The sequence below is a fragment of the Saimiri boliviensis genome, chromosome 14 (genome assembly GCF_048565385.1).
Source record: "Saimiri boliviensis isolate mSaiBol1 chromosome 14, mSaiBol1.pri, whole genome shotgun sequence".
Lineage (NCBI taxonomy): Eukaryota > Metazoa > Chordata > Mammalia > Primates > Cebidae > Saimiri > Saimiri boliviensis.
This window is the reverse complement of record NC_133462.1, coordinates 40,342,282-40,353,853: the sequence shown is the minus strand read 5'-3', so window position 1 is coordinate 40,353,853 and position 11,572 is coordinate 40,342,282. Positions and strand designations below refer to the sequence as shown.

The window sequence follows — 11,572 nt, the reverse complement described above, 5'->3', positions numbered from 1 at the left end:
GGTGCCTTGCCAGATGGCCAGAGCCACACCTCTCAAAGAGTGACAGGTGCCAGTGGTATGGGAGAAGGACACGCATTTTCTTTTCTTTTCCTTTTTTTTTGAGATGGAGTTTTGCTCTTGTTACCCAGGCTGGAGTGCAATGGCACGATCTCGGCTCACCACAACCTCCGCCTCCTGGGTTCAGGCAATTCTCCTGCCTCAGCCTCCTGAGTAGCTGGGATTACAGGCACGTGCCACCATGCCCAGCTAATTTTTTGTATTTTTAGTAGAGACGGGGTTTCACCATGTTGACCAGGATGGTCTCGATCTCTTGACCTCATGATCCACCCGCCTCAGCCTCCCAAAGTGCTGGGATTACAGGCTTGAGCCACCGCACCCGGCTCCTTTTTTTTTTTTTTTGAGACAGGGTCTCACTCTGTTGCCCAGGCTGTAGTGCAGTGGCACGATCTGAGCTCACTGCAACCTCCGCCTCCCGGGTTCAAACAGCTCCTTTGCCGGTCCTGTTAAACTCCCTGCTTTTTTGCCTTGCAGTCCTGTGAAACATGGTTTCTGCAGACCTGAAATAACTGGAACCCCAAAGACTCAAGAAGCAGCTAACAATCTTGAAGTAGACATGAACAAAACACAAGGTATATGGCACTAAGCAGTGAGTGGGAAAGCGGGAGGGGCACACTGATTCCACTAAGACTCTTTGCAGAGCAGTCTGGATCTAAAAACATGTAGCCATTCCTTGCCTGACCCTGCTGACCCCCACCCCATTTTTTTTTCTTTTTTTGAGACAGGGTCTTGTTCCGTCGCCCAGGCTGGAGTGCAGTGGTGCAATCATAGCTCACTTTAGCCTCGACCTCCCAGGCTCAGGTGATCCTCTTGCCTCAGCCCTCCAAGTAGCTAGGACTACAGGTGCACACCACCATGCCCAGCTCTGTATTTTTTCGTAGAGACAGAGTTTCGCTATGTTCCCCAGGCTGGTCTTGAACTCCTGGGCTCAAGCAATCCTCTCACCTTGGCCTCCCAAAGTGCTGGAATTACAGGTGTGGGCCACCGTGACCAGCCTGGGCACTATTTTCTATTCTTGATAGGGTGTTGAGGAAGCAGGGCAAGTGGTTCACTTAATTCAGAGCTTTGCCTACTGGTCATGTGACACTGAGCAGGTTACCTGCTCTTTGGAGACCTCATTTGCATATCTGAATGATAGGGGTGTTGACAATAGCACATCCCTGTCAGGATGGTGAGCCGGAGTAGATAGAGTACCCAGGAACCAACCCTGTAGATACGGTGCGGATATGATCATAGTGACCTGTTAACATTAGGTTGCAATCATTTTACTGTCAGAGCTAAATTCAAGGGACATCATGACATCATAGACAGCTTTGATACTGGTGGGCTGGGGGAGGTCCCCAAATGCCGGTGGGACCTCCAACCCAGCTGAAGTCCAGGCTCTTGACACCACTGAGAGTGAGTTCAAGAAATGAGTCAGAAAATAGTGAAAGTACTGAGGTTTATGGCAAATAAAATACTTCCTTTTTTTTTTTTGAAATGAAGTTTTACTCTTGTTGCCCAGGCTGGAGTGCAATGGCTCAATCTTGGCTCACTGCAACCTCAGCCTCCCGGGTTCAAATGATTCTCCTGCCTCAGCCTCTCAAGTAGCTGGGATTTCAGGCAGGTGCCACCATGCCCAGCTAATTTTGTATTTTTAGTAGAGACTGGGTTTCTCCATGTTGGTCAGGCTGGTCTCGAACTCCTGACCTCAGGTGATATGCCCACCTTAGCCTCCCAAAGTGCTCAGATTAAGGTATGAGACACCGCCCCCAGTGGGCATTTATGACATTTCTGTGGAGCCATGACCCTAATGCCAGGCATTGTGCTGGATGCTGAAGACATAAAGATGACCAAAACCAGACGATGTCTGTTCAAGAAAAAAACGGAGGCCTAGAATCACACAAACAAATGCAAGCGTATAATTCTGAAGAGAGACCCAAGGTGTGTTGAGGTCTTGATCACAGGATCCAATCCAGGCAGGGAGTCTGGGAGTGGGTTCTTGAGCTGGGCTCTGGAGGATGCATGGATGTTATTCCCGCCCTGGTGACATTCTCTTCCGCTTAAGAACCTCAATGGCTTAACACAACACAAGCTTGCTCCTTACTCATGTTGTGCGGCTACCATGGGGACAGAGGGGGCTACTTCTTGACATCTGCTCCACCATTTTTATGACAGGACCATGGAGGATGGTGAATATACACTGGCTGTCACATCTTCTCCCATGAATGACACACATTCACTTCTTACGTTTCATTGGCCAAAGCATATCTAGTCCACTTCCTATACATTTTACCTTTAAAACAATCTCTGTAAATAATATTAAATATGTGACTCTAGTTAATGATTTACCTGCAAGGGTGTTTAAGGGTAAAATGAGTGAATAGCTTTGGCTCACTTGGAAATGCATCAAAAAATCAGATGGGGCCGGGCGTGATGGCTTACGCCTGTAATCCCAACACTTTGGGAGGCTGAGGCAAGTGGATCACTTGAGGTCAGGAGTTTGAGACCAGCCTGGGCTACATGGTGAAACCCTGTCTCTACTAAAACTACAAAAATCAGCTGGATGTGGTGGTGGGTGCCTGTAGTCCCAGCTACTCGGGAGGTTGAGGCAGAAGAATGGCTTGAACCTGGGAGGTGTAGGTTGCAGGAAGCCAAGATCACACCACTGCACTCCAGCCTGGGCAACAGAGTGAGACTTCATCTCAAATAATAATAATAATAATTATTATTATTATTATTATTATAAGATGGGGCTGGGTGTGGTGGCTCATGCCTGTAATCCCAGTACTTTGAGAAACTGAGGCAGGAGGATTGTTTGAGCCAAGGAGTTTGAGATCAGCCTCGGAAACACAGTAAAACCCCATCTCAACAAAACATTAAAAATAAATTAGCCAGGCATGGTGCTCTCGACTATTTGGGAGGCTGAGGTGGGAGGATGGCTTGAGCCTAGGAGGTCAAAGTTGCAACGAGCTATGATTGTGCCACTGCACTCCAGCCTGCTGACAGACCAACACTGTATTGAAAGGAAAAAGGAAGGAAGGAGGGAGGGAAGGAGGGAAGGAAGGAAGGAAGGAAAGAAGGAAAGAAGGAAGGAAGGAAGGAAGGAAGGAAGGAAGGAAGGAAGGAAGGAAGGAAGGAAGATGAACATAAAGATAGCAGGATAGATGTGTGATAAAAGAAACATAGTAAAATGCTTGCAGTTGTAGAATTTAGGTGTTGGGTAAGAGAGTGTTTGGTATACAATCCATTTTGACTTATTAAATATTTGCAGAGGGAATGAAAAAATAAAGAGAAAGGAAGTTTGACTTGCCACTGTTCACTACGTAACTTCACCCTAAAAGGGGATTCATTCAACTCTCAGCACCTTAGGTCCAAAAAGACACCAGTAACTCCCACCTCTCCAAAGTTATTAAAGAAATAAAAACATTTGCCACCCAACTCTGGTGATTGTTTGCAGTAGCTCCCAAGCTGTGGACTACCTGCCAGGATGGAGAAGTCCTTCTGAGGCTGTCCAAACACGGACCAGGCCATGAGACCCCGATGACCATCCCTGAATTTTTTCAAGAGTCAGTCAACCGATTTGGAACTTATCCAGCCCTCGCATTCAAGAACAGTGAAAAATGGGAAATTCTGAATTTCAACCAGTACTACAAGGCTTGTTGGAAGGCTGCGAAATCTTTGATCAAAGTAAGATTCATTCATTCATTCTCCTTTGTTCAACCATTCATCCTGAATAGGTAATACACACACATACATGTGGTACAAAATTCACAGGGCACCAAAAGATCTAAAGGTTAACCAGTGAAACATTTCCCTCTGATCCATGAGCCTCAGCCACCCAGTTCCTCTCCATGGAAACAGCCACCATTGACAATGTTTTGTGTGTTTTTTGGGAAATAAATTATGTATATATAAAAAATATGATTTTTATATATGCAAATTTTTACACACCCATGGTTCTCCATCTTTCATTTGTCCCTTAACATACTATCTCTATGTATTAGTTAGTTACTGCTGCATAACAAATGATCCCAAAACACAGTGACTTGAAATGACAAACATTTATCAACTCACAGTTTCTGTGGGTTGAGAATTTAGGAGCTACTTTGAAATTGGGTGGTTCCGGCTCTGGAGCCAGAATCTCTTATGAGGTTGCAGCCAAGCTATCAGATCTCTCATGAGGTTGCAGCCAAGCTATCAGCTGGGGCTATCTCATCTGAAGGCTCAACTGGGGCTGGAGGCTTTACTTCCAAGCTTACTTACCTAGATGGTTGGTTATTGGCAGGAAGTCTCAGTTCCTCATTCCATGGCCTTCACAGAATTGCTTCAGTGTCCTCACAGCACAGTTACCAGTCCCCCCTAGAATAAATGGTGCAAAAGAAAGAGGGAACAAGGCTGGGGACAGTGGCTCATTTCTATAATCCTAGTGCTTTGGGAGACTGAGGCAGGAGGATCACTGAGCCCAGGAGTTCAAGACCAGCCTGGGCAACATAGTGAGACCCCAGTCTCTACAAAAAGTGCAAAAATTAACCAGGCATGGTGGCACATGCCTGTAGTCTCAGCTATCAGGAGGGTGAGGTGGGAGGATCACTTGAGCCTGGGGAGGTCAAGGCTGTAGTGACAGGTGATTGCACCACTGCACTCCAGCCTGGACAACAGAGTGAGACCATGTCTTAAAGTAAAAAAAGAGAACCATGTGCTTGGGCTGGGTTTCTTTTTGGTGGCCCCACCCTCATGCCACGTCGCTGTATAGCTAGTTCATCTCTCCTGAGAGATTGTCTCCATTAGCCATGTTCTTAGTTCCATGCAGTTAAAGGTCCCCCTCCTCCCCTAAACCTTGGAGACCTGGCTGAGGACGGTGGCTCATGCCTATAATCTCAGCACTTTGAGAGGCCAAGGTGGGTGGATCACCTGAGGTCAGGAGTTCCAGGCCAGCCTGGACTACATGGTGAAACCCCATCGATACTAAAAATACAAAAATTTGGCCGGGTGTGGTGGCTCATACCTGTAATCCCAGCACTTTGAGAGGCTGAGGTGGGTGGATCACCCGAGGTCAGGAGTTCCCCACCAGCCTGGCCAACATGGCAAAATCCTGTCTCTACTAAAAAATACAAAAATATAGCTAGGTGTAGGGGTGGGTACCTGTAACCCCAGCTACTTGGGAAGCTGAGGCAGGGAGAATCGCTTGAACCCGGGAGGTAGAGGTTGCAGTGAGCTCAGATTGAGCACTCCAGCCTGGGTGACAGAGCTAGACTCTCTCAAAACAAAGAAACAAACAAAAAATTAGCTAGGTGTGGCGGCACACGCCTGTAATCCCAGCTACTCCGAAGGCTGAGGCAGGAGAGTCACTTGAACCGGGGAGGCGGAGGTTACAGTGAGCTGAGATTACACTCCAGCCTGGGTGAGACTCCATCTCAAAACAAACAAGCAAAAATACCTTGGAGACCCAAGCAGAAATTAATCAGTCTAACTATGCATTAATAAAAATGCACTCTGTCCATGGTGAAGACAGTCTTTTGGTCACTGAAATACTTTGCATCTCATTCTGAAGCACCAGCAGGCAGACCTTCCAAATGGTCCCTTTCCCCCAAGAACAGCAGATCATTGCCAGTCTTGATTCTGTAGGACTAAAACAGCCAACAACGTTGGCTGGCGGCACCCAGAACGAAAGCGAGTTTTCCCCTAAAGATGGTCACTTTTGTTTCTGAGTTTCCTGGTTCATTCTCAACCACATTCAGGACAAGCCTGCACCTTTACATGGGCAACTTTTCTTCTTTTTGAGACAGCATCTCGCTCTGCCGCCCAGGCTGGAATGCACTGGTGCCATCTCGTCTCACTGCAACCTCTGCCTCTCGGGTTCAAGAGATTCTCCTGCCTCAGCCTCCTGAGTAGCTGGGATTACAGGTGCCTGCCACGACGCCTGGCTAATAGATGGGGTTTTACCATGTTGCCCAAGCTGGTCTAGAACTCCTGACCTCAGGTGATCTGCCCGCCTTGGCCTCCCAAAGTGCTGGGATTACGGGCATGAGTCACTGCCCCCAACCTACCTGTGCAACTTATCATGACTATCTCATATCACTCCTTGAGTACTTTCATTAAAAATAAAAATAAATTCACACCCTTCAAGATAGTTATGATTTAAAAAATAGCAAAACACAGCACGCGTTGGGGAGGATATGGAAAAGCTGGAATCCTTAAGCAATGCTGGTGAGAATGTAAAACGGTGCTGCCACCATGGAAAACAGTCTAGCAGTTTCTTTTCTTTTCTTTTTTATTTTTTTGAGACGGACTTTTGCTCTTGTTACCCAGGCTGGAGTGCAATGGCGCGATCTCGGCTCACCACAACCTCCGCCTCCTGGGTTCAGGCAATTCTCCTGCCTCAGCCTCCTGAGTAGCTGGGATTACAGGCACGTGCCACCATGCCCAGCTATTTTTTTTTATTTTTAGTAGAGACAGGGTTTCACCATGTTGACCAGGATGGTCTCGATCTCTTGACCTTGTGATCCACCCGCCTCAGCCTCCCAAAGTGCTGGGATTACAGGCGTAGCCACTGCGCCCGACCGAGCAGTTTCTTAAAACAAAATGTAAACAGAGAATTACTGTATGATTCAGCAATCCTGCTTCTGGGTTTTAACAACAACAACAAAATATGAAAGCCAGGGACATGAAGAGTTATTTGTAGACTCAGGTTCATAGCAGCGTTATTCACGAGAGCCAGAGGGTGGGAGCAACACGTGTATCCGTCAGTGGAAGAATGGATGAACACCATGTAGTCCACCCATAGGAGGGAAACTGATTGAGCCACAAAAAGGAAGGAAATTCTGACACACGCTACAACATGGATGAACCCGAGGACATCACACTCACTGAAGTAAGCCAGACACAAAAGGACAAATCCTGTGTGATTTCACTCCTGGGGGGTCCTTAGAGTCATTAGATTCACAGAGACAGAAAGTCGAATGGGAGGTGCCAGGGGCTGGTGAAGAGGATAGGAAGTGTTGTTTTTTTTTTTTTTCCGAGACAGAGCCTTGCTCTGTCACCCAGGCTGGCGTGCAGTGGTGCAGTCTTGGCTCACTGCAACCTCTGCCTCCCCAGTTCAAGCGATTCTTCTGCTTCAGCTTCCTGAGTAGCTGAGGCTACAGGCACGTGCCACCATGCCCAGCTAATTTTTTGTATTTTTAGTAGAGACGGGGGTTGCCATGTTAGCCAAGATGGTCTCGATCTCGTGACCTTGTGATCCACCCACCTCGGCCTCCCAAAGTGCTGGAATGACAGGCGTGACCCACTTCACCTGGCTGGGAGTGAGTGTTTTTTACAAACAGAGTTTCAGTTCAGGAAGAGGAGGAAGCTCTGGAGATGAATGGTGGAGATGCTTGCACAACCATGTGAATGTGCTTAGTGTCACTGAACTGCACTCTTAAACATGGTGAAAACGGGCTTGGTGTGGTGGATTATAGGCGTAAGCACTTTGGGAGGTCAAGGTGGGAGGATTGCTTGAGGTCAAGAGTTCGAGACCAGCCTGGTGAAATGCCGTCTCTACTAAAAATACAAAAATTAGCCGGGCATGGTGGTGGGTGCCCGTAATCCTAACTACTCAGGAGGCTGAGGCAGAAGAATCACTTCAACCTGGGAGGTGGAGGTTGCAGTGAGCCGAGTTCAAGCCATTGCACTCCAGCCTGGGCGACAGAGCAAGTCTCTGTCTCAAAAGAAAAAAAAAAAAAAAAGGCGAAAATGGTAAATTCCATGTTATATGTATTTTACCACAATAAATAAAAATAATGCAAAACATAAAAATAAAAATAATACGGGCCGGGCACAGTGGCTCATGCCTATAATCCTAGCACTTTGGGAGGCCGAGGCGGGTGAATCATGAGGTCAAGAGATCGAGACTATCCTGGTCAACAAGGTGAAACCCCGTCTCTACTAAAAATACAAAAAATTAGCTGGGTGTGGTGGCGCATGCCTGTGGTCCCAGCCACTCAGGAGGCCGAGGCAGGAGAATTGCTTGAACCCAGGAGGCGGAGGTTGCGGTGAGCCGAGATCGCGCCATTGCACTCCAGTCTGGGTAACAACAGTGAAACTCCGTCTCAAAATAATAATAATAAAAAAAAAAATTAAAAAAAATAAAAATAAAAATAATACATGTTGTGTTATGTAGAGGAAGGTAAACAAACCTCCCATAGTCACAAAAATTAAAAATATTACACCCCAGAGTTTAGGCTCAACACTGTCTCCCACCCTGTGTGGCTATTTTTTAGTTGAGTTTTGAAACAGGGTCTCTCTCTGTTGCCCAGAATGGAATGCAGTGGTGCAATCATAGCTCACTGCAGCCTCGAACTCTAGGGCTCAAGAGCTCCTCCCGCCCCTGACTCCCAAGTATCCAGGACGACAGGTGGGCACCACCATGCCCTGCAAACTTTTCTACTTCTTTGTACAGACAGGGGGGTCTCTCTTTGCTGTCCAGACTGGTGTTGAACTTCTGGCCTCAAGCAATTCTCCCACCTCAACCTCCCCAAGTACTGGGATTACAGGCATGAGCCACTGCGCCCGGCCTCCATGTGACTACATTTGACTCTATCGTTACATGTCCTCATGATCTGAGTTCTCCGTGTTTATGTTTTGTTTTTCTATTTGTTTTTTCCTTCTCAGCTGGGCTTGGAGCGTTTCCATGGAGTTGGCATCCTGGGGTTTAACTCTGTGGAGTGGTTTATCACTGCTCTCGGCACCATCCTAGCTGGGTAAGATCATTGGCTTGGTTCATGGGTGAGGGTTAAGGAGCTGCTACTCTGGGCCTGGGACCCCTGGGCTTGTTCGGTGTGAGATGCCAACAGGAATTTTGGATGGGTGCCTTGGTTAGCAGGCAGGATAGACACACAAACAAATCATTCTGATCACGGGTCATACGCAATAAAACCCATCAGACCAGCAGTCTCAGACTTCTCTTCTCGATTTTCTTTCTTTCTTTTTATTTTATTATACTTTAAGTTCTGGGGCACATGTGCAGATCATGCAGGTTTGTTACGTAGGTATACAGGTGCCGTGGTGGTGGTTTGCTGCATCCATTACCCTGTCATCTACATTAGGTACTTCTCCTAATGCTATCCCTCCACCCCCTGCTATTCCTCCACTAGCCCCCACTCCCTAGTCCCCGGTGTGTGATTTTCCCCTCCCTGTGTCTGTGTTCTCATTGTTCAACACCCACTTACAAGTGAGAACATGCAGTGCTTGGTTTTCTGTTCTTGTGTCAGTTTGCTAAGAATGACGGTTTCCAGTTTCATCCATGTCCCTGCACATGAACTCATCCTTTTTATTTGGCTGCAAGACCTCTTGATTTTCTGCAGGTGAATAACTTCTCGCAGACAAAATAATAATCACAGATAGCATTTAGAGGTTTTTGATTATGTGCCGAAGCGCTGTGCTCCATGCATACGATCCCGTAAAACCTCAGGACAGCAGTGTGAAGTGGGTCCTATCATCCCCGATTTACAGATGAGGAAACTGAAACTCACAGAGCCAGTAGGCAGCAGGGCCAGCACCCTGCTCTAAAAATAAAAATTTTTTTTAAATTGGTTTTTTTTTTTTGAGACGGAGTTTCGCTCTTGTTACCCAGGCTGGAGTGCAATGGCGCGATCTCGGCTCACCGCAACCTCCGCCTCCTGGGTTCAGGCAATTCTCCTGTCTCAGCCTCCTGAGTAGCTGGGATTATAGGCATGCACCAACATGCCCAGCTAATTTTTTGTATTTTTTTTAGTAGAGACGGGGTTTCACCATGTTGACCAGGATGGTCTCGATCTCTTGACTTCATGATCCACCCACCTCAGCCTCCCAAAGTGCTTCGGATTACAGGCTTGAGCCACCGCGCCCGGCCTAAAAATTGTTTTTTAAACCCATTAAACAGCTGGGTATGGTGGCTCACCCCTGTAATCCCAGCACTTTGGGAGGCTGAGGTGGGGCAAATCACCTGAGGTCAGGAGTTGGAGCCAGCCTGGCCAACAGGGCAAAAACCCCGATCTCTACTAAAAAAAATACAAAAATTAGCTGGGTGTGGTAGCAGGTGCCTGTAATCCTTGCTACTTGGGGGGCTGAGGTAGGAGAATTGCTTGAACCCAGGAGGTGGAGATGGCAGTGAGCCGAGATCATGCCACTGCACTCCAGCCTGGGCAACAGAGAAAGACTCTGTCTCAGAAACAACAACAACCCCAAAACCTAGCTCTTAAACATACACATGCACACTCATGCACACGCACACACACATGCACAAACGCGCGCGCGCACACACACACACACACACACGCATACACAAATAAAAGAGGGAATTCCTCTAGTTATATTACCTGGGAGTGAGGGAGGGGTTGGGATAACCCGACATTAACCTCCCACGGCATTCACTATGTTTTGTTCACCTCTGGGGTCTGGTTTACCAGATTACTCAGTCTTTACATAAATGATGATAATCCAGTCCAGATGCTGTCTTACCAGTGGGGTTATTCTGTTTGTTTGCTTTGGAGTTTCTGTGAGACAGGGTCTCGCTCTGTCAACCAGGCTGTAGTGCAGTGGTGCAATCATTGCTCACTGCAGCCTTAAAGTTCTGTGCCCAAGCCATCCTCCCACCTCAGCCTCCAAAGTAACTGTGACTACAAGCACATGCCACCACACCCAACTAATTTTTCTTTTTGTACAGATGGGTCTTGCTATGTTGCCCAGGCTGTAATCATGAAAAAAAAAAAGGTAAAAATAAAATAATCATTTTTTTTCTTTCTTTTTTTAATTTTTTATTTTTTTTATTTTTATTTATTTATTTTTTTTTTGAGACGGAGTTTCGCTCTTGTTACCCAGGCTGGAGTGCAATGGCGTGATCTGGGCTCACCGCAACCTCCGCCTCCTGGGTTCAGGCAATTCTCCTGCCTCAGCCTCCTGAGTAGCTGGGACTATGGCACGCGCCACCATGCCCAGCTAATTTTTTGTATTTTTAGTAGAGACGGGGTTTCACCATGTTGACCAGGTTGGTCTCGATCTCTCGACCTTGTGATCCACCCACCTCGGCCTCCCAAAGTGCTGGGATTACAGGCTTGAGCCACCGCGCCCGGCCTAATTTTTTATTTTTTGATACGGAGTCTCACTCTGTCTCCAGGTGGAAGTGCAGTGGCACGATCTCGGCTCACTACAACCTACACCTCCCGGGTTCAAGTGATTTTCCTGCCGCAGATGTGCACCTCCACGCCTGGCTAACTTTTTGTATTTTAGTAGAGAGGAGGTTTCACTGTGTTGGCCAGGCTGATCTCGAGTTCCTGACCTCGTTATCCACCCGCCTCAGCCTCCCAAAGTGCTGGGATTATAGGCTTGAGCCACCGCGCCCAGCCTAAAATACTGATTTCTTTTTGAGCTGGTAATTCTACCTTTGGGAATTTTACTTAAAGAAACAAAAGCAATACATGAATATATTTTGGCTTATGCACAAAGATGCTTCTTAGAAGTGTTGTTGGTGATGGCAAAAAGTCGAGAATAACCTAAGTATCCCACAGCTGGGGATTAA

General features: G+C 47.2%; 1 protein-coding gene across 2 annotated transcripts in view; it reads left to right on the top strand.

Annotated features, from left to right (window-relative positions):
• The first annotated feature begins 3,564 nt into the window (after window positions 1-3,564).
• ACSBG2 (acyl-CoA synthetase bubblegum family member 2) overlaps window positions 3,565-11,572 on the top strand; it is a 37,907-nt gene continuing 29,899 nt past the window's right edge. For both annotated transcript variants that reach the window (XM_039466011.2, XM_003938851.4), the window contains exons 1-2: window positions 3,565-3,726; window positions 8,689-8,777. In XM_039466011.2, coding sequence (XP_039321945.2) covers window positions 3,580-3,726; window positions 8,689-8,777 — 236 coding nt within the window. In that variant the 5' untranslated portion in view covers window positions 3,565-3,579. The remainder of the gene's footprint in view (window positions 3,727-8,688; window positions 8,778-11,572) is intronic.